The sequence below is a fragment of the Ovis canadensis genome, chromosome 11 (assembly GCF_042477335.2).
Source record: "Ovis canadensis isolate MfBH-ARS-UI-01 breed Bighorn chromosome 11, ARS-UI_OviCan_v2, whole genome shotgun sequence".
NCBI classification, from domain to species: Eukaryota; Metazoa; Chordata; class Mammalia; order Artiodactyla; family Bovidae; genus Ovis; species Ovis canadensis.
The window spans coordinates 70,286,241-70,309,825 of record NC_091255.1 but is presented as its reverse complement, the minus strand read 5'-3'; the positions used below and the strand labels follow the sequence as shown (position 1 = coordinate 70,309,825).

Sequence of the window (23,585 nt, the reverse complement as noted above, 5' to 3'; positions counted from 1 at the left end):
AGGGAAATCAGTCCTGGATGTTCATTGGAAGGACTGATATTAAAGCTGAAACTCCAATACTTTGGGCGCCTGATGCGAAGAGCTGACTCATTTGAAAAGACCCTGATGCTGAGAAAGATTGAGGGCAGGAGGCGAAGGGGACGACAGAGGATGAGATGGTTGGGTGGCATCACGGACTCAATGGACATGAGTTTGAATAAGCTCCGGGAGTTGGTGATGGACAGGGAGGCCTGACGTGCTGCGGTTCATGGGGTCGCAAAGAGTCGGACACGACTGAGCGACTGAACTGAAAGTGAGCGTGGCCTTGCCCACCAAAGCGAGACTCAGTTTCCTGCATAGCTAGTCCCTCCCATCAGGAAGCTTCCACAAGCCTCTTATCCATCAGAGGGCACAGTATGAAAACCACAATCACAGAAAACTAACCAAGCTGATATCATGGATCATAGCCTTGTCCAACTCATGGAAACTATGAGCCACGCCATGTAGGGCCACCCAAAACCGATGGGTCATGGTGGAGAGTTCTGACAAAATGTGGTCCACTGGAGAAGGGACTGGCAAACCACTTTAGCATTCTTACCTTGAGAACCTCATGAACAGTATGAAAAGGCAAAAAGATGTGCCCAATACTAATACATCATCGTTAACTGAAATCCGCAGCTTCAGGTTTCCTTAATCCTACCTAATGTGTCTTTCTGTTCCGAGACTGCATCCGAATGTCACGTTAATTTCAGCCGTCATGCCTCCCTGGTCTCCTCTTTGCTGGAATAGTTCATCAGGTTTTCCTTGTTTCTGATGACCTTGACAGTTTTGAGCAGTGTCTGTTAGGTATTTGTGGAATGTGCTTCTCCGGTATTGTGGAATTCTTCTGCGAGAAACGTTGATCTCTTTCCTGTCATTTATCAGCAGAACCATTTGTACCCATGTGGGTGCACGCAGTGGGGCCCCGCACGGGCTTCTCCGGTGGCCCGGCGCCAGCGCTGGGGGCTCTCCCGCTGGCCCAGCCCTCAGGCCTGCCCCTGGCAGCGTGGCTTTCCTGCTCCCAGTGCAGCAGGCTGTCCCCGGATTCGCTCAGGGATGTCCTGCCGTCTGTCCAAGGACCCCTGGCTCCTTTCACTGGGGGGTAGTGTGAGAAAACAAAGTCTGGGGCTTTCTGTGCTTGCTGCTTCTGGGATGTCCCTTGCCGAGTGTCATCTGTTTTCCCTGCTCGGCTCTAGTATTGTGCTGTGAGATGTTAAAAGCGTCTACCTACAATGCGGGAGACCCGGGTTCAATCCCTGGGTCGGGAAGATCCCTGGAGAAGGGAATGGCACCCCACTCCAGTACTCTTGCTTGGAAAATCCCATGGACAGAGGAGCCTGGTGGGCTACAGTCCATGGGGTCACAAAGAGTCGGACACGACTGAACGACTTCACTTCACTTTGCTTCACTTCACGGGTCTTTTATTACGATTTCCTCCTGGTTCACCGCTCACTTCCACTATGTTTAAGCTGCCGTAACTCACCCATTCAGTCTTTTACACAGAATTTTTAGTTTTGGCAATTATGTTTGATTCTTTGTCAAATCTGGTCATTTTTGCTTAACCTCTTCTGGTTCACTCATTTTGTGACCCTACCCTCTGTTTCTTTAAACAGTTAATACATGTTTATATTCTTTTTCTGATATCTGAATGCTTGCTCTTGGAAATCTGTTTCGGTTGACTAAACAGTGGTTTGGGGAGGCGGGGGCACTTGGTGATTTTTTTGTTAGGAGCTTGTTTTTGGCGTCTTGATTTGTGAGAAACCTGGAGACATTAAGCTTTGAAATCCTTCAATAACTGCACCAGCTTCCTCTTTCCTGAGTCTCCCCTCTTCCTTTCCAATGCCCTGTTCCTCTTCTTCCTGGGGCTCATTATTTCTGCCTGAAACATCCTGTTTCTACCTCTGTCTCCAGCTGCTACTGTCTTTTCTCTTAAGGTCCGTCTCAGATGCTTAGGTTTTATTCAGTTTTCCAGAATTCTTCTGAGCTTGAATAACCGCTCCCTCTCTGACCTCTTACGGCCCTTTTTGTGGCTCTTATGGTATGTGTGTTGTGTGTGTGTGTTGTGTGTGTGTGTGTTGTGTGTGTTGTGTGTGTGTTGTGTGTTATGTGTGTGTTGTGTGTTATATGTGCGTTGTGTGTGTATGGTATGTGTGGTGTGTGTGTGTGGTATATGTGTGTTATGTATGTGTGATTTTTTGTGTGTGTGATGTGTGTGTGATGTGTGTGATGTGTGTGTGGTGTGTGTGTATGTGTGTGTGGTGTGTGTGTATGTGTGTGTGTGGTGTGTTATGTGTGCGTTGTGTGTGTGTGGTATATGTGTGTTATGTGTGTTATGTGTGTGTGGTGTGTGTGTGGTATGTGTGTGTTATACATGTTATGTATGTGTGGTGTGTGTGTGTGGTGTGTGTGTGTGGTATATGTGTGTTATGTTTGTGTGGTGTGTATGTGAGTGTTATGTGTGTGTTGTGTGCTATGTGTGTGTTATGTGTGTTATGTATGTGTGGTGTGTGTGTGTATGGGGGGTGTGTGTGGTGTGTGTGTGTGTGGTGTGTGTGGTGTGTGTGTGTGTTATGTGTGTGTCTGTGCATGTACACGTATCTGTAGCTTGTGTACTGTAGTCTAAAGTCTTTTAGGGAGAATGCTTTTCTGGAAGTCCCTTGTGACAGTCTTAATAAACACTGACTTAAGTATAGTTACAGATCAGCACCTCCGCCTGTGGCGGTGATTGCCCATAAACTATGAAATGTGCGAAAGTGACTTCATGTATCAATAAGTTGTTAATGTGTTGTTATTCCAAAAGTGCTTGTAGAATAATTCTTGAACTTTGAAAATAATCAAAACGATTGCTTCTTAACTATGGACATGTCCTCAATTTAAATAATAATGTATTTCTCTTTCACAAAGAGCATTTAAAATGCTTGCTTGGGATGAAAGTCCTGACAATGCGTAATCATTTATAAGATGATGATAAGCCCGCCACTTCTTTTGCCAGACCTTTTCAGATTCAGTGTGGTTTCAAGAGCCATTATCTTTCTGAGGAAACTGGTCTGTGTTGTTGGAGGGTTTTTGTAATTAATTTTTTATCATGGTAAAATACACAGTATAAAATTTGCCATCTTAACCAACCATTTTTAGGTGTGCAGGCCAGTGATATCAAATACATTCGCCTTCATGCAACCATCATCACCATCTCTCACATAACTCTTTTCATCTTGTAAAGCTGAAACTGTCTCCATTAAAACAACAGCTCTCCTTCCTTCACCCACGGGCCCCGACCATCCCCGTATACTCTCCGCCTGTGTGGTTCTGCCCCTTCTAAGCACCTCACGTAAGGAGAGTCGCGCAGCCTTCGTCTCCTGGCTCATCTCGCTCAGCGTCGTGTCCTCAGGGCTCGTGCGTGTTGCAGCAGGCTTTCCTTCCTCGCTAAGGCTGAATAATGTCCCATCGTGTGTATAAACCGCAGTTCGCTGATCCATTTATGCATCAGGGGACATTGGGGTTGCTTCCATTTTTCTGGTCTGTATGTTTTTGAACTGTTATTTAAGAATCAGGTTAACTAAAAGTTGTCCTTATGGTTTGTCTCTTAGATGCACAGCCTTTAGTAATTTTTGAATTTTTAAAATAATTCTGCTCTTTATGTCAGTTGCAGAGGTGAAGTTTTATAGCTTACTATTTATAATATTAAAGAAAAATGAACACATCTATTCCAGATTGATCCTGTCAGTTTCTTCACTCTAGTTATCAGCACATGCTAATGACTGAAATATTAAATACCTGAGGGACGCCTTTGGCATTGAGTTCTTCCACTTAATGTTTATTTCTTCCATAATTAGTTGATACACTTTTCAGCATAGTTTTTCTATTTGAAAAATCACCATTGGATTGAAGCCAGTGTATTATCAGTGTGGTCAGCAATTTAAAACACCTTCCTCTAAGTTACCATTATGTACCTAGTCAACTGATAAAAATATACAGAATGATGACGCCCAGCCCTGGAAGGTGTGTCCCAGTCAGGGAATAGCTGAGTTATATGGTGCCTATTGAAGTATGCACTGCCTTAAACAGTTACCACTGTGTTTCAGAAAATGCTGCATTCTCAGCTAATGCACAGGCAATAACAGCGGCACCAAGTCCTCTCAGCCTGAACCAGCTGATCGTCTGGTAGCTCGGCAAACCAGGGTCCTTGCTCTGCTTTCCCTATGAAAACAACTCGAAACGCCGGATACAGTTTTTTAAAGAACATTTTTGTGTGTGTGTATTCACAAGCGGTTGGGTTAGTTAGGATGCGCAGTTGTCAACATTTAAATGAAAACAGAAACCCAGAAGTGTGAGCAGAGTGCTGAAGGCAGCACTCGCCTTGAGGACCTTTTCTAAAATCGAGCGAAGTTGAGCTTCAATTTAGGGGCTTTTATTGGGCACAGGAATAAAGCAAAGTCCAGGGTTTGCTTAAGGTGATGATCTAGGCTGCCAGTGGGCCCCGAGCTGGGACACTGAAGGGCCACCAGGCACAGACGAGTTAGAAACCAGAGAACTGTCACCAAGCAGGGAGGAGGCAGGGAGGGGTGAGCCGGGAGACGGGCCTCGACACATGCACACCGCTGTGTGTTACACAGGTGACTGATGAGAAACTCCTGCGCAGCACTGGGGACCCTACTCGGTGCTCGTGGGGCCCTAACTGGGAGAGAAATCTGAAGAAGAGGGGCTGTATATATAGGGCCAAGAATCCACCTGCTAATGCAGGAGATGCAGGTACGACCCCTGGGTCGGGAGGATCCCCTGGAGGCGGAAGTGGCAACCCCCTCCAGCATTCTTGCCTGGGAAATCCATGGACAAAGGAGCCTTACAGGCTATAGTCCGTGGAGTTGCAAAGAGCTGGACACAACTTAGCAACTAAACAACAACTCTGTGTGTGTGTGTGTGTGTGTGTGTGCACATATTCACTTTGCTGCACAGCAGAAACTGATACAACATTATAAAGCAACTTTGTGGCCCTTTGGACTGTAGCCCACTGGGCTCCTCTGTCCATGGGATTCTCCAGGCAAGAATACTGGAGCGAGTTGCCATCTCCTTCCCCAGGGGATCTTCCCGACCCAGGGATCGAGCTCAGGTCTCCTGCGTGTCCTGCATTGCAGGCAGTTCTTTGCCCCTGAGTCATCGGCGAAGCCCTCAAAGCAGCTGTGAAAGTGAAAGTGAAGTCGCTCAGTCACGTCCGACTCTTTGCGACCCTGTGAACTGTAGCCCACCAGGCTCCTCCATTCTTGGGATTCTCCAGGCAAGAATACTAGAGTGGGTTGCCATTTCCTTCTCCAGGGGAACTTCCCGACCCAGGGATTGAACCCAGGTCTCCCACACTGCGGGCAGACGCTTTTACCTCTGAGCCACCAGGGAATCCCAACTTCAATTAAATAAAAACAGAAAGAAAGAAAGAAACCAGTAAACTAGAAACCACCTCAGTGCTGAGTGAGGTGCCCCTGAAAATCCTCGCCTATAAGCTGACGCCCGAACTCTCAGGTCAGTGTGCCCTGGGATACGAGGCTGAAAACTTGCTCTAAAGTCATCCAGACAACGCTGACATCTCCAGGGTCTGTCAGGGTCAGATGGGGGCTGGAGGACCACTTCCAATCCCATCAAAAACAAGCCTGCATTTGGAAAGAGTAGCAACATAGGGTGACGAAAAACAAAGTATGATGAACCCAGGGTCTTAAAAATTCTGAACAACAGGATGAGAGCTGCAAACAGTTGAGATGCTGGAGTTATCAGCCACAGATAGAAGAGTCATGGTTAGTGTGTGCTGTAAAGGGAAAGACTTTAAAGGACTTGAAAATATTTTCTAAAGCGGTTAAAGGCATTTAAAAATCACCAGACATATTTGTACAAGAATAAACTCCCGAAGAAGGCAGTGGCACCCCACTCCAGTGCTCCTGCCTGGAAAATCCCGTGGATGGAGGAGCCTGGTGGGCTGCAGTCCATGGGGTCACTGAGGGTCGGAGACGACTGAGCGACTTCCCTTTCACTTTTCACTTCCATGCATTGAGAGGGAAATGGCAACCCACTTTAGTGTTTTTGCCTGGAGAATCCCAGGGATGGGGGAGCCTGGTGGGCTGCTGTCTATGGGGTTGCACAGAGTCGGACACGACTGAAGTGACTTAGCAAACTCCCCAAAATAAAAACAAAACAACTGAAAATTCAGAATCTGTATGGATTTGAGATCTAATTACATGCAGAAAATGCCTAGAATGTAGGTGAGAGGAAAAGAGATGGAAAATACGAGAAATTCATGAAATGAAAGAATAGGAAGATCTAATTTACATCTGTGTGAGTTCATAATGAGTGGAGAGAGAATGGAACACAGATGTTAAATTAATAAGTCCAGCCTGATAATTCTGTAGCCTCTAGAACTTTGAGAGCGTAAACACATCTAAAGCCACCCAGTTTTTCGTACTTTGTTGTGACATCCCTGGGAAGTTAGTATGCCCACGTATTTGGGAATTAAGAGACATACTTCTAAACAGATCATAAGTCAAAGAAAAAATTAAAATGAAAGTTAAAAATGCTTTGAATTAAATGATAATGAAAATACCGCGTATCTGAGAGACTAGATCCATGCAGCAGCAGAGTGGTATCCACAGTCTTAAGTTTATAAATCGAGAAAGAAGGAAGGGTAAAAATAAACGAGTCAAATATCCCAGGTAAGAAGTTAGAAGAATAAAAAAGACTCCGCGAATGTAGAATGCAGGACATAACAAAAATAAGAGCAGAAATCAATGAACTGAAAACAAAACCTGAGTAGCAGGTGCTGAGGAATCTCAAACATGACGCCAAATACTTGAAGAAGCGAGGTGCAGAACCAAGAAATATTCCATTTGCAAAGGTATTGGAAGCGAAACTAAACGCCTTGTCTGGGGTAAAACATTTGCCGTGGCAGCTGTGTCTGAGCCAGAAGGGGCGGGCAGGGCCGGAGCAGGAGGGCGGAGGAGGGGGCGGCGGGCGCGTCTGTCTTGGCCTCGCAGCTCGTGTCCTTCCACGCACTCCCGTCACATCCTCTGCCCGTTTCCCTAACAAGGTGATTGCGGACATGGAGGCGCAGGTGCACAGGCTGAGAGAGGAGCTGGTCAGCGTGAACTCGCAGCGGAAGCAGCAGCTGGTGGAGCTGGGGCTCCTCCGCGAGGAGGAGAAGCAGAGGGCCGCGCGGGACCACGAGGCCGCGGTGAGCAAGCTGAAGGCCGAGTCGGAGAAGATGCGGCTCGAGCTGAAGAAGAGCCACGCCGCCGAGACGGAGCTGACGCTGGAGAAGGTAGGCGGCCGGGCGGGGGGAAGCGGGCCGGCGCGCACAAGGCCCCGGCCGCCGCCTGGCCTTCCCGGCTCACCCCTCGGGGCGGTGGCCTGGAGCCGGCCCCCAGTTTATAACCCTTCCAGGTGCGCCGTCTGCACGTCTCGGGCTTCCCTAACTCACCCGCGTCTCCCGGAGGCGGACAGATGGAAGACCCCCTGCCGAGTGACTAAAGACGCGCCCAGCGTCACGGGGCAGCAGTCTGTGGGCTCTGGCGTCGAGTGGAGGCCCTTGAAAGGGCTGGGCTTTGTCCCCTGTGAGCAGCGGAGGCCGGGGGCCCGCGCCCGCGGAGGGCAGAGCTGGGCCCAGGGAGACCAGTTCAACCACTGCGGGCACTCGGGCAGGGGGTGACCGTGCTCGGGCGGCCAGGGGCAAGGAGGGCGGTGACCGGCCCGGCCCCTTGAGGCCCAGGTGTCTGCAGCGGGGCTCAGGGTTTGCCTCCGGCTCAGATGTGCCGGGCGGCGGGGGGCAGAGGGGGCGGCTGCAGGGCACACGGCCTCAGTCCCCTCTGCTGGGAGGCAGGGGAGCGTCCGAGCCTCGGGGACACAGCTGGCTGCGGGGCCTTCGTGCAGCCAGTGGCGTCGCGGGTGGCCATCCCGTCGGAGCAGCACAGTCAGAGCTTTGAGGCAGAGTGCGCAGTGTCCGCGCCGGGGCGGCTGCTGCGGGGCCGCCTCAGCCTCTGGCCACAGCGAGGGGCCGATGCGGACAGAGCCGCCAGCCCCCGCCGCCGGACAGCTCCCACCCCCGCCGCTCATCGCCGCCCACCCGGCAGAGTGTCTCCAAGGACACAGGCTTCGGTCCAGATAGTGAAGCCAGACTTAAAACAGGCAGCGGAGGCCTCGGTTCTCTTGAATCAGGTGTCCACGTTTTAAAGGGTTCTTTTCAATAAGAGCGGAAAGTTTTCAAGTATAGGTTTATATGTGTTGCTAACTAATTTACAGGTTATAGATAATATAGATAATAAATACCGCCAGTATTTCTGGAATATCTTCTGTGTCTGAGGCATTATCCCAGCACTTGGGAGCCATGCAGAAAGGGGAGATGGAGAGGCCCCTGTCCCTGAGAAGCCCGTGGGCAAGGACGGCTGCGGGACACGCGGGGGCTGTGAGCAGGGCGTGGTGAGCGGGGGAGGCGCGCTCGAGTAAGGGCGTCCAGGGTACCCCCGGGATAGGTGAGCTTCACTTGGACGCGGGGCTGTGAGGGCCGTGTATGTGGCTGGGCGGCCAACGGGGCGGCGTGGTTCGGGCAGGGCCTGACCAGCAGGCCCACCGAGCCCGCAGGGCACTGGTCTTAGCTCCGAGCTTAAACCCCGGGGTCGCTCAGGGCTCCTTCGCCGTGAAGTGTCAGGACCCAGGGGGCTGTTAGGAGGCTCTTCTGTCAGCGTTGGCAGGACCAGCGCAGCGGGGGGGTCAGTCCAGGAGGGGCACCCAGGGCGCCTCGAGGTGCCTGAAGGTGGCGGCCCGACCGGAGGAGGCGCGACTCAGAGTCGGCCCAGCGGGCAGCCGTTCCGTGCGAGTCCTGCCCTCGGCATTCAGGAGCCGCCCTGTCGGGGCCTCTGGGCTGGGAGAGAGAGGATGAGCTCCGTTCTGGCCAGTAGCGATGTGGGTTGGAGGAGCGTTTGTAGACGACCCTCAGGAGGGCCGGACGGAGCGGAGGCTGCAGCGCCGGGGCTGAGGCGCGGACCCCCAAACCACCAGCCGTGCAGGACTCGTGAAGTCGGGGAGGAGAGAGAGAAGGGTTGTGCAGAGGAAGCGGAGAAAAGTGTATTTTCCTGAAAATAGCGGCAGAGGCGGTTTGGAAAGGACGCTTGTCAAGGATGGGACAGAAAACCCGGAAGGCCGAGCGGGGAGGAAGGTCCAGGATTTGGAACTGAGCATGGCTGTGAACCGCGCTGTGGTCGGAGGGCGGCCGCACGGGACCGTGGGCAAGGCGGGGGCGCTTGGGGACGGGGTGCCACAGGAAGGAGCCGTCCACAGAGGGCAAGAGCTGGGGTTTAGGCTGAAAACGTCTGGACAGGCACGAGCGGAGGAGGAGCCGCCTGGCGGGACTGTGGACCCTGATGCTTGCAGCTGTGAGCCGACTTCCGTCCAGCCGCGGGGACAGCCGCCGGGGACCCTCGCTCCTGCCCGCAGGTCTCTGCCCCAGGAAGGCTCCCCGGCCTCTCACCTCACTGTCCTCTCCCCTCGGTAGAGCATCAGGGCGGGTGGGCCTGCTCAGTGCGACACCCAGGCCAAAATTCTTCTATTTTTTTAAACATTTTGCTTTAAAAGTTATCTAAATTGATGCAAAAAGTAACATCTTCATACTAAAAATTTTGTCAGCATTTCCATATTCCTCCTTAGTTTAAGATCCCAGCTGAATTACAGGGTCGAATTGCTTTTCGACAACGTTGTACTAATTTATATTTTTCCCCACAGAATATCTGTTTCATATAGCCAGTCCTTGGTATTAACACTCTAATTTGGGGGCCAGGGTGTTGGTGAGAAACATTTATTGTTTCTAATTTCATCTTTAAGAGTGAGGCTGGATATTCACAGCAGATCTGCTAGGCATGCTGCTTTCGCTGAGAATTGGGTGTTCACGTCCTTTGTGTCTCGTCTGTGGATGTCCTGGCATCTTTCTCTTCACCTTATATAAAATTCGTATTTAGGATGATAAAATTCTTTGTGGCAAGTATTTTTGGTATTTGCCGTTTAATTTTGTCCTTTGATTTTATGAAACACAAAACTTTTATTTGTATTTAGTGTATTCTGTCAGTTCCTGTGTGAAATCTCCAGTATAAGCAGTGGCTTTAAGCTTCACAATTTATATCTTAAAAATGTGAACGCATCACGCATTTTTCACACTGTGCTGAATTTAAAAAGCTCTTGTGAAATTGACATGGTACTTACAGGCTTGGGCTCCTGATCTATAATTTTAATGGCATCTGAAGGACCATCATGGAATTCTGCCAGGCGGAAATCACCAAAAGGCCTGGAGCAACAACTCAGCATCTTTTTCAAATTTAAGAAAAGCTCCATATGGTGTAATTATCCAAAGCTAAGGTCACAGAAACTACTTAAACCTTTGAGATTTATAATTAAAAGATTAATATTAACTTATGAAGACATTGTCATTTTGGCTTAAAATGGATTTCTGATCTCAATTCTGTTCTTTTTACTTTGATCTTTTCCCCAAGGTTTTCCTTTGCAAGGAAAGTGAAGTTTGTGTCCTTAAAATTTTAAATTAAATATTATTCACAAACAGTTCAAATTTACAAACACTGATCGACACATATGTCCGGCTTGGCCCTCACAGAGCTCAAGAGTTGGGGAGCTTCCGGTGGGTGTTTGCTGGGCGTGTGCACTGGAGCTCGGGCGCTGGGCTCTAGCCGTACCTCGGAACGTAACAATCAGTTAATCTAATACAAAAGAAAAAACCTGCGCAGACGGAAACTTGGAAAACTTGCAGTTCAGTCGGTCAGTTGTGTCCCACTCTTTGCGACCCCATGAACCGCAGCACGCCAGGCCTCCCTGTCCATCACCAACTCCCAGAGCATACTCAAACCCATGTCCACTGAGTCAGTGATGCCATCCAACCATCTCATCTTTTGTCGTCCCCATCTCCTCTGGCCCTCAATCTTTTCCAGCATCAGGGTCTTTTCCAATGAGTCAGTTCTTCACAACAGGTGACCAAAGTATCAGAGTTTCAGCATCAGTCCCTCTAATGAATGTTCAGGACTGATTTCCTTTAGGATGGACTGGTTGGATCTCCTTGCAGTCCAAGGGACTCTCAAGAGTCTTCTCCAACACCACAGTTCAAAGGCATCAATTCTTAGGCGTTCAGCTTTCTTTATAGTCCAGCTCTCACATCCATACATGATGACTGCTGGAGAAAACAGCTTTGACTAGATGGATCTTTGTTGGCAAAGTAATATCTCTGCTTTTTAATATGCTGTCTAGGTTGGTCATAACTTTTCCTCCAAGGAGCAAGCGTCTTTTAATTTCATGGCTGCAGTCACCATCTGCAGTGATTTTGGAGCCCCCAAAATAAAGTCTGACACTGTTTCCACTGTTTCCACATCTGTTTGCTCTGAAGCGATGGGACCAGATGCCATGGTCTTAGTTTTCTGAATGTTGAACTTTAAGCCAACTTTTTCAGTCTCCTCTTTCACTTTCATCAAGAGGCTCTATAGTTCCTCTTCACTTTCTGCCATAAGGGTGGTGTCCTCTGCATATCTGAGGTTATTGATATTTTTCCTGGCAATCTTAATTCCAGCTTGTGCTTTGTGCAGCCTGGCATTTCACATGATGGACTCTACATATAAGTAAAATAAGCAGGGTGACAATATACAGCCTTGATGTACTCCTTTCCCTATTTGGAACCAGTCTGTTGTTCCATGTCCAGTTCTAACTATTGCTTCTTGACCTGCATACAGATTTCTCAAGAGGCAGGTCAGCTGGTCTGGTATGCCCATCTCTTTCAGAATTTTCCACAGTTTGTTGTTATACACACAGTGAAAACTTTGGGCCTGTTCATAATCTGAGTGTGAGGATCTGGTGTTCACTTATATTTATTGTCGAATCACTCAGACATGTCCAACTCTTTGTGACCCCGTGGACTGCAGCACGCCAGGCTTCCCTGTCCTTCACCATCTCCCAGAGTTTGCTCAAACTCATGTCCATTGACTTGGTGGTGGCATCGAACCATCTCATCCTCTGTCATCCCCTTCTTCTCCTACCTTTAGTCTTTCCCAGCATCAGGGTCTTTTCCAGTGAGTCGGCTCTTCACATCAGGTGGCCAAAGTATCAGAGCTTCAGCATCAGTCCTGCCGATGAGTATTCAGATGTGATTTCATTTAGGATTGAGTGGTTTGACCTCTTTGCAGTCCAGAGTACTCTCAAGAGTCTTCTCCAACAGTACAGGTCAAAACATCAATTCTTCGGCGCTCAGCCATCTTTATGGTCCAACTCTCACATCCGTACTTGGCTACTGGAAAAAGCATAGCTTTGACTATATGTTGGCAAAGTAATGTTCCTGCTTTTTAATATGCTGTCTGGGTTTTCATAGATTTTCTTCCAAAGAGCAAGCCTCTTTTAATTTCATGGCTGCAGTCACCATCTGCAGTGATTTTGGAGACCAAGAAAATAGTGTCTGTCACTGTTTCCATTGTTTCCCCACCTATTTGCCATTAAGTGATGGGACCAGAAGCCGTGATCTTCGTTTTTGAATGTTTAGTTTTAAGTTAGCTTTTTCACTTTCGTCTTTCACCATCTTCAAGAGGCTCTTTAGTTCCTCTTCGATTTCTGCCATAAGGGTGGTGTCATTTGCATATCTGAGGTTATTGATATTTCTCCTGGTAATCTTGATTCTAGTTTGTGCTTCATCCAGTCCGGCATTTTGCATGATGTACTCTGCTTATTCACATTTAAAATTTTAAAGTTTCTTCAATTGCCTCAATTGTAAGCCCTCTTTGGGTGGTAATAGGGGCTATGTCTCGTACGCATGTAATGAGAGGAGCTGCATATCCTTTCAAGGCTCAGTTTTACACCAGTTTGCAGCTCTCTGCTGCTTCTGGTTCTCATGTGATGCACCTGTTTCACAGTGATTCCATGAAGTAAACACTGGAATCGTTTCTGGGGTGTTTGCTTATGAAGCAGAAATAGCAGCATGTCTGTCATCATTTGAGCTTGAATACTTACATGGTCAAGGTCTCACCACCGCCATGTGAGTGGCACTGCAGAGTCTGGCATGTGGACGGAGGAGGGCAGTGTGCCCAGTCTCCCGAGGACCTTCTGCACCTCCTCCCTCCGCCCTGCTGCCCCAGGCAGGACACTCCTGCTTTCTAGCAAGTCTGGAGAGCAGATCACAGTCTGGTGCCTAAGCTAGACAGCTGTCTTACCAGGAGAAAATTAAAAGACAGTGTATTTTATGTTAGGGGTTATTTGAAAATAACATCTAGAATTATAAATAAATCAGTTTGTTTTACAAGTAAACGTTTAAAATTTCCAAGTCCCCCCTTTCACGCTGTGGCCTGGCTTCCCAGTGTGCTGACTCTGCCAGTAGCGATGGGAGCGCTGCCGTTCACGGGACCTTGCTGGCTTTATTCTTTGGGATGTTCTTGAGGGAAATTTTTTTACCTAGAATGAAGGGAAAATCTGTTAGGTCAATGCAGCAAAAGGTAGCTATTGACTTGAGAAGTTGCTGAAAGGAGAACAGTGTACTTGCCATCTTCAGGGAGTGACGTTCAGACTGAGCAGCGGGCGCCAGCATCCGTGCGCAAAGGCTTCTGGGTGTGTGTTCGCCTCCTGAGAGGACGGCGCGCGGCGAGCAGACGCGTCAGCTGTCGGGTGTCCGGTCTGAGGTTGCGGAGGAGTCGGCACAGGACAGCGGACGGCCCTGGCCCGAGAGCCAGGTCTCCTTCTGACCACCGCTCATCACGAAAGGAAAGCAGTTATTCTGGGGAAGCAGGGCTTCTTGATTCAGTATCATGAGGATTAAATATGATTTTAAGTGATCAATTAATTGAGTACTTTACAAGGTACAGTCAAAAATAATAGTAACTGTACATGACCAGGAAAAGTGTAATCGGCTTAAATAAACCTCTTTGTCTTCACAAGTAATCAAGGAAATACTGAGACAAGCTACTTTTCACATATCAATTAAGCATGTTACTATTACCATAAATAGTACCAAGTATTGTTTTAAAATAGGGTACAAAATACCAAGGGTGCAGTGAATAAATATTCTAAAGTGCTGTTACTGAGTATAAATTGCTACAACCTTCCTGAAAGCCTTCAGTAGCCTATGTTAGTAAGTTTTTTTTTTTCTTTTACTTTATTTTGCTTTACAATGCTGTATTGGTTTTGCCATACATTGACATGAATCAGCCACGGGTGTACATGAGTTCCCAATCATGTACCCCTCTCCCACCTCCCACCCCATATCATCTCTCTGGATGATCCCCGTGCACCAGCCCCAAGCATCCTGTATCTTATATCAAACCTAGACTGGCGCTTCGTTTCTTACATGATAGTTTACATGTTTCAATGCCATTCTCCCAAATCATCCCACCCTCTCCCTCTCCCTCACAGTCCAAAAGACTGTTCTATACATCTGTGTCTCTTTTGCTGTCTCGCATACAGGGTCATCATTGCGATCTTTCTAAATTCCATATATATGTGTCAGTATACTGTATTGGTGTTTTTCTTTCTGGCTTACTTCACTCTGTATAATCGGCTCCAGTTTCATCCATCTCATTAGAACTGATTCAAATGTATTATTTTAATGGCTGAGTAATACTCCATTGTGTATATGTACCACAGCTTTCTTATCCATTCATCTGCTGATGGACATCTAGGTTGTTTCCATGTCCTGGCTATTATAAACAGTGCTGCGATGAACATTGGGGTACATGTGTCTCTTTCAATTCTGGTTTCCTCGGTGTGTATGCCCAGCAGTGGGATTGCTGGGTCATAAGGCAGTTCTATTTGCAATTTTTTAGGGAATCTCCACACTGTTCTCCATAGTGGCTGTACTAGTTTGCATTCCCACCGACAGTGTAAGAGGGTTCCCTTTTCTCCACACCCTCTCCAGCATTTATTGCTTGTAGACTTTTGGATCACTGACATTCTGACTGGTGTGAAATGGTACCTCATTGTTGTTTTGATTTGCATTTCTCTGATAATGAGTGATGTTGAGCATCTTTTCATGTGTTTGTTAGCCATCTGTATGTCTTCCTTGGAGAAATGTCTGTTTAGTTCTTTGGACCATTTTTTGATTGGGTCGTTTATTTTTCTGGAATTGAGCTGCATAAGTTGCTTGTATATTTTTGAGATTACTTGTTTGTCAGTTGCTTCATTTACTGTTATTTTCTCCCATTCCAAAGGCTGTCTTTTCACCTTGCTTATAGTTTCCTTTGTTGTGCAGAAGCTTTTAATTTTAATTAGATCCCATTTGTTTATTTTTGCTTTTATTTCCAGTATTCTGGGAGGTGGATCATAGAGGATCCTGCTGTGATTTGTGTCGGAGAGTGTTTTGCCTATGTTCTCCTCTAGGAGTTTTATAGTTTCTGGTTCAACTTTCCAAAACTGAACCAGGAAGAAATAGAAAGTCTTAACAGACCCATCACAAGCACGGAAATTGAAATTATAATCAGAAATCTTCCAGCAAACAAAACCCCAGGTCCAGACGGCTTCACAGCTGAATTCTACCAAAAATTTAGAGAAGAGCTAACACCTATCCTACTCAAACTCTTCCAGAAAATTGCAGAAGGTAAACTTCCAAACTCATTCTATGAGGCCACCATCACCCTAATACCAAAACCTGAGAAAGATGCCACAAAAAAAGAAAACTACAGGCCAATATCACTGATGAACATAGATGCAAAAATCCTTAACAAAATCCTAGCAATCAGAATCCAACAACACATTAAAAAGATCATACACCATGACCAAGTGGGCTTTATCCCAGGGATGCAAGGATTCTTCAATATCTGCAAATCAATCAGTGTAATTCACCACATTAACAAATTGAAAAATAAAAGCCATATGATTATCTCAATAGATGCAGAGAAGGCCTTTGACAAAATTCAACATCCATTTATGATTAAAACTCTCCAGAAAGCAGGAATAGAAGGAACATACCTCAACATAATAAAAGCTATATATGACAAACCCACAGCAAACATTATCCTCAATGGTGAAAAATTGAAAGCATTTCCCCTAAAGTCAGGAACAAGACCAGGGTGCCCACTCTCACCACTACTATTCAACATAGTTCTGGAAGTTTTGGCCACAGCAATCAGAGCAGAAAAAGAAATAAAAGGAATCCAAATTGGAAAAGAAGAAGTAAAACTCTCACTGTTTGCAGATGACATGATCCTCTACATAGAAAACCCTAAAGACTCCACCAGAAAATTACTAGAGCTAATCAATGAATATAGTAAAGTTGCAGGATATAAAATCAACACTCAGAAATCCCTTGCATTCCTATACACTAATAATGAGAAAGTAGAAAAAGAAATTAAGGAAACAATTCCATTCATCATTGCAACGAAAAGAATAAAATACTTAGGAATGTATCTACCTAAAGAAACTAAAGACCTATATGTAGAAATTATAAAACACTGATGAAAGAAATCAAAGAGGACACTAATAGATGGAGAAATATACCATGTTCATGGATCAGAAGAATCAATATAGTGAAAATGAGTATACTACCCAAAGCAATCTACAGATTCAATGCAATCCCTATCAAGCTACCAGCGGTATTTTTCACAGAGCTAGAACAAATAATTTCACAATTTGTATGGAAATACAAAAAACCTCAAATAGCCAAAGCAATCTTGAGAAAGAAGAATGGAACTGGAGGAATCAACCTGCCTGACTTCAGGCTCTACTACAAAGCCACAGTCATCAAGACAGTATGGTGCTGGCACAAAGACAGAAATGTAGATCAGTGGAACAAAATAGAAAGCCCAGAGATAAATCCACACATCTATGGACGCCTTATCTGTTAGTAAGTTTAAAAGTAGCTATGCCTTTCGATCCCGTAGTCTTTTCTGGCTACCGTATCAATACTAACACCTGAAAACGATATCCCTCTAAACACAAATTAGTCTCATGAATATTGTAAAAAGATCCAATAAAATAACTAGGCAGTAGAGGTTAGTATTGCATTTAAAACATCATGTAATAGAGTATTAAAAAGCAAAGACATTACTTTTCCAGCAAAAGTCCATATAGTCAGAGTGATCGTTTTTTCAGTAGTCATGTACAGATGTGAGAGTTGGACCATAAAGAAGGCTGAGTGCCAGAGAGTTGACACTTTTGCATTGTGATGCTAGAGAAAACTTTTGAGAGTCCTTTGGACAGCAAGGAGATCCAACCAGTCCATCCTAAAGGAAATAAACCCTGCATGTTCATTGGAAGGACTGATGCTGAAGGTAAAGCCCCAGTACTTTGGCTACCTGATGTGAAGAGCCAACTCTGTGGAAAAGACCCTGATGCTGGGAAAGATTGAAGGCAGGAGGGGAAGGGGATGACAGAGGATGAGATGGTTGGATGGCATCACCAACTCAACGGACATGAGTTTGAGCAAACTCCAGGAGATAGTGAAGGATAGGGAAGCCTTGCTTGCTGCAAGTCATAGGGTGGCATAGAGTTGAACATGACTTAGCTACTGAACAACAACAGCTTATCATGGCCACATGAGATTATTCCAAGAATGCAAAAATGGCTTGATATTAGGAATGCTATTAGTGTAGTTCACTATATTGATAAATCAAAAGTGAAAAATTGTATGAAGTCTTCTCCATATTCTTTACAGTGAGCCCAAGCTTCTGTAAAAAAGAGTCCCAAAACCGTGGACAAGTGAGGTCAGGAGTTTATTTTGCTCTCTCATCACAGTCTGGTTCAGGGTGGGAGCCAGTGGTTCCGTCCCAAGAGGTCATGGAGGGCCAGGCTGGCTGGTGGCCTGGCTCCGTCATCTCCAATGTGGAGCCTCCTTCTGCCTCGAGTGGTTCCTGCGTCACCAGGGCTCAGGCAGCAGGAAGGGGCAAGGAGGACGAGGACAACCGATGTGCTTCTCAGGAAGTGCGACGGCAGCTGCCCCTCACTCCCACCAAACCGCACTGGAGAAATCCTAGTCCTTGGCTGCTGCAGGGGAGCAGGTGCTTGTGAGCACGTGCCAGAGGGTTACTGTTTCAAAAGAGAAGCATGGATGGTACGGGCGATTAGCACGGCACGTTTGATACCTACTCTGTGTGTAGTGATCCTGGAGGCTTGCTATAGCAGTGAACGAACAGCCGGAGCTTCCTGCCTTCTCAGAGCTCACAGCTTCTCTCCAGCAGGAGAGACAGACCCAAGCCACAGAATTTTATAAAGGCCTAAGTGGACTTCCCCAGTGGTTCAGTGGTAAAGAATCCGCCTGCTAATTTAGGAGACATGGGCTTGATCCCTGGGTCAGGAAGATCCTCAGGTCAGGAAGATCTCCTAGAGGAAGAAATGGTAACCCACTCTAGTATTCTTGCCGGGAGAATCCTATGGACAGAGGAGCCTGGCAGGCTACAGTCCGTGGGGTTGCACGGAGTCGGACACAACTGAAGCGACTTAGCACACATGTTCCTGAGATGGAGAAGTAAGCCACAGATAAGCTTACATTTAGGGGAAAAGGGAATGTGCTCACTCATTTATTTGCCAGATGGTTTATATGTGATTTTTAAGTTACATACTTCAGTTCTTCCAGAATGCTCTTCATTATCACCACTCTAGGCTGAGCGGAAGTCCCCAGCAGGTTGTTGTTGTCCTGCCCCTAAGCCTGGGGGCGTCTTCAGCCTCCTGACCGTTCTGCCCCTGGGAGACAGACTCACAGGACAGAGCGCATGGTCCTCAGCCCTGCATGACGCTAGTAACAGCCAGATTGTGACCTCGGCTGCCACCTGCCCACTGGGGCGGGAGGCTGTACCCCAGGAGCATCAGAGCAGAGCTGGAGCTGTGCCTCTCCTGAGCCTGCTCCCCGCTCTCGGCCACTCCTGGGTCTTCATGAGGTGAAGGATATGTGGGCTGCTGTGACTTTAGACTCCTCAGGTCTCAGGGAAAGTCAGGCCCGGCGTCTGATAGGCCTGAGGGGAGAGTGTGGCGGCTCCCCTGAGACAGAGCAGGCTGGGAGTCTGCAGCCCCCAAGGGACCCTGGACCATCTGGCCTCAAAGAGAAGAAGGTAAGATGGAGACCCAGGGTGGGAGTCATCCTGGGAGACGTATCTCAGCACCTGATGTGTTGGGCACTGGCCGCCTCAGGCCCTCTCACCTCAGCATTTTAAGGTGGAGCTTCCCTGGTGGCTCAGATGGTAAAGCATCTTGCTTACAATGCGGGAGACCTGGGTTCGATCCCTGGGAAGATCCTCTGGAGGAGGAAATGGCAACCCACTCCAGTACTCTTGCTTGGAAAATCCCATGGACAGAGAAGCATGGTAGGCTACAGCCCACGGGGTCGCAAAGAGTCAGACACGACTGAGCAGCTTCACTTCACTTCACTTCAGTCACTCAGCCAGGTCCCACTCTTTGGGACCCCGTGGACTATAGCACACCAGGCTCCTCTGTCCCTGGTACAGTGTTTATTTAAATGTTTTTCTAATTTCATATTCAGTCATTTATTGTCTTACTATTGAATTTCGGGTGTTCTTGATGTATTTTAGATTCAAATTCTTCATAAGATTTATGATTTGGAAACATCTCCACAGTCAGTGGCTTCTTTTCAGTCTTTCAACGGCATTTTTCAAAGAGGAGAAGTCCCTGATATCTATGTGATCCGGTTTATCAATCCGTTCTTTAAGGTCAGGCTTTGCTGTCATTTCTAAGGAGTTTCTGCCTTTCACGATGTCACAGGGATTTCCTCCTGTTTTCTTTTACCAGTTTTCTATTTGTTTCCGTGGCCCGCGGGACTGGTGCAAGATATAGACTGATTCCATTATATCAGTGCAGCTTGTTGAAAAGATGATGTTTTCTCTGTTGACTCATCTCTGCAGCTGTGTTGAAAATCAGTAGGCCATATCATGTGGCCATAATACTAGACTCTCAAATTCTGTTCTGTTGACGTGTGTATTTTTCCTTCCCCAATGCCACGCAGTCTTAATTATCGTAGCTTTTATAGTCAGTCTTGGAGACAAGTAGTATGGGTTGTCCAACTTTGTTCTTTTTCAGAATAGTTTTGCTCATGGTAGTTCTCTTGCTCTTAGAGTCAGTGAAACAAACTCTGCACAGAATCCTACTGGCACCTTTCAATTGTATTAAATCTATTTCTCAGTTTTGAAAAAAGTGAGATCTTAATGATTTGGGCATCTCAGTCCATGAACTTAGACTGCACTGTCATTTATTTAGTTTTCTTTATTGTCAAGGAAAAGAAATGCAAAAAAGCAACATGGCTGTCTGGGGAGGCCTTACAAATAGCTGTGAAAAGAAGAGAGGCAAAAAGCAAAGGAGAAAAGGAAAGATATAAGCATCTGAATGCAGAGTTCCAAAGAATAGCAAGGCGAGATAAGAAAGCCTTCTTCAGCGATCAGTGCAAAGAAATAGAGGAAAACAACAGAATGGGAAAGACTAGAGATCTCTTCAAGAAAATTAGAGATACCAAGGGAACATGTCATGCAAAGATGGGCTCGATAAAGGACAGAAATGGTATGGACCTAACAGAAGCAGAAGATATTAAGGAGAGGTGACAAGAATACACAGAAGAACTGTACAAAAAAGATCTTCATGACCCAGATAATCACGATGGTGTGATCACTCACCTAGAGCCAGACATCCTGGAATGTGAAGTCATGTGGGCCTTAGAAAGCATCACTACGAACAAAGCTAGTGGAGGTGATGGAATTCCAGTTGAGCTATTTCAAATCCTAAAAGATGATGCTGTGAAAGTGCTGCACTCAATATGCCAGCAAATTTGGAAAACTCAGCAGTGGCCACAGGACTGGAAAAGGTCAGTTTTCATTCCAGTCCCAAAAAAGGGCAATGCCAAAGAAGGCTCAAACTACCGCACAATTGCATTCATCTCACACGCTAGTAGAGTAATGGTCAAAATTCTCCAAGCCAGGCTTCAGCAATATGTGAACCGTGAACTTTCAGATGTTCAAGCTGGTTTCAGAAAAGGCAGAGGAACCAGAGATCAAATTGCCAACATCCACTGGATCATGAAAAAGCAAGAGAGTTCCAGAAAAACATCTATTTCTACTTTATTGACTATGCCAAAGCCTTTGACTGTATGGATCACAATAAACTGTGGAAAATTCTGAGAGAGATGGGAATACCAGACCACCTGACCTGCCTCTTGAGAAACCTATATGCAGGTCAGGAAGCAACAGTTAGAACTGGACATGGAACCAGCCTGGTTCCAAATCAGTAAAGGAGTACATCAAGGCAATATATTGTCACCCTGCTTGTTTAACTTCTATGCAGAGTACATCATGAGAAACGCTGGGCTGGAGGAAGCACAAGATGGAATCAAGATTGCCAGGAGAAATATCAATAACCTCAGATATGCAGATGACACCACCCTTATGGCAGAAAGTGAAGAGGAGCTAAAAAGCCTCTTGATGAAAGTGAAAGAGGAGAGTGAAAAAGTTGGCATAAAGCTCAACATTCAGAAAACGAAGATCATGGCATCTGGTCCCATCACTTCATGGGAAATAGATGGGGAAATAGTGGAAACAGTGGCTGACTTTATTTTGGGGGCTCCAAAATCAGCAGATGGTGATTGCAGCCATGAAATTAAAAGATGCTTTCTCCTTGGAAGGAAAGTTATGACCAACCTAGACAGCATATTCAAAAGCATCTGTATAGTCAAGGCTATGGTTTTTCCAGTAGTCATGTATGGATGTGAGAGTTGGACTATAAAGAAATCTAAGCGCCGGAGAATTGATGCTTTTGAACTGTGGTGTTGGAGAAGACTCTTGAGAGTCCCTTGGACTGCAAGGAGATCCAACCAGTCCATTCTAAAGGAGATCAGTCCTGGGTGTTCATTGGAAGGACTGATACTGAAGCTGAAACTCCAGTACTTTGGCCACCTCACGTGAAGAGTTGACTCATTGGAAAAGACCCTGATGCTGGGAGGGATTGGGGGCAGGAGAAGAAGGGGACAACAGAGGATGAGATGGCATCAGCGACTCGATAGACCTGAGTTTGGGTGAACTCTGGGAGTTGGTGATGGACAGGGAGGCCTGGCATGCTGCGATTCATGGGGTCGCAAAGAGTCGGACACAACTGAGCGACTGACTGACTGACTGTCTTTCATCAGCATTTGCAATTCTCAGCATATAGACGTCGCTTTAATTTTATTAGATTTATACCTAATCATTTCATGTTTTCAGCTTTCTCATTTTTTCATTACTGCTATCGAGGAGTACAATAGAGTTTTTCAGTAATGATTGTGTATCCTATGACCTTTTTAAACTCAGTTATTTGCTCTAGTTACTTTTTTGGTAGCTTCTTTGGAATTTATATATAATCAGATAAGTATTGTTTTAACAGTTTTCTTTATGGAGGATTAATTTTAATTCAGTGAAGCAACCTATGTTAACATACTTTATTTCTCACAGAAGCATATTTTAGACTGGACTGATGAATTTTTTAAAATGACTTCTCAAAACAAACCTAATATATTTAGAGTCAAGTGATGTCACATCAATCATGAAAAAGGCATCCAGAGGCCAGAGCATTTTTAATTTCCCAGTTTACTTTATTGTGTCCTCAGACCTGTATGTGATTTTTAAATAACAATGATATCCATAAATTATAGGCATGTAATAGATATATTGAATTGCTTCTTAAGATACAAATTATTCTTGATCTTATTAATCATTTTTTAAACATTAAAGTGATTTAAAATTAGTAGTTTATGTACATATTCTAAATATTGCATTAGATTGAAAGCCTCTACTACTTAAATATTACATAATTTTTGCAAAAACAACTATATTGAAATCAGACGCAAAATATATTTCTCCTACACTTGAAAATTTGGTGGAAAAATATCAGTGTTTGTAATGTCATTTTCAGTGAATTGATGTCCTTTTTAAAAAACAATATTAGTTTGATAGTTGAGAAGTTTTTTTTTAAGTGTTGGTATCCCCATAATTGTGTAGAAAAGTCTAACTGTTGTGTCTTAAATTATGTGCATGTGTGCTCTGCATGCTAAGTCATTTCAGTTGTGTTTGACTCTTTGTGACCTCATGGGCTGTAGCCCATCAGGCTCCTGTTTCCATGGAGATTCTCCAGGCAAGAATACTGGAGTGGGTTGCCATCCTCTCCTCCAGGGGATCTTCCAGAACCATGGATCAAACCCTACATTGGCAGGCAGGTTCTTTACCACTAGCGCCACCTGGGAAGCCCGTCTTAAATTACAGTACCCTTAAAAATATTTTCTTTTTTAATTGATTGATTACATTAGGGTATGTTTTGAATTTTATTTTCTGAATATATATATGGAGACAGAGCAAGCACTGAGCTATATGTCCAGAAACATTCCTAGTAGATACACACATATATGTGCGTATGTCCACAAGCACGCTAACCCGTATGCAGGCGTTATCAGTGCATTTATGGCTGAAACGCTAGTTAACCGGCCAGGTGGAGAGTACTGTATGCCATTTTTAAAGTTTTTCACAATGCATTACAAATTATTATTGGAAGAAAGAAAAGCTGCACTTCTGAGTGCATGCAGATGTGAATTTTGGCTAACAGGGCTGTTTTTATATTCATCTATG

General features: G+C 45.8%; 1 protein-coding gene across 15 annotated transcripts in view; it reads left to right on the top strand.

Moving 5' to 3' along the window:
• The window catches only part of CEP112 (centrosomal protein 112), a 314,145-nt gene that overhangs the window by 199,419 nt on the left and 91,141 nt on the right, over positions 1-23,585 (top strand). For 13 of the 15 annotated variants that reach the window (XM_069542341.1, XM_069542336.1, XM_069542334.1 and 10 more), the window contains one exon: positions 7,082-7,312. The exons of the other annotated variants lie outside the window; for them this stretch is intronic. In XM_069542341.1, the coding sequence (XP_069398442.1) occupies positions 7,082-7,312 (231 nt within the window). The remainder of the gene's footprint in view (positions 1-7,081; positions 7,313-23,585) is intronic. 15 annotated transcript variants of the gene reach the window in all.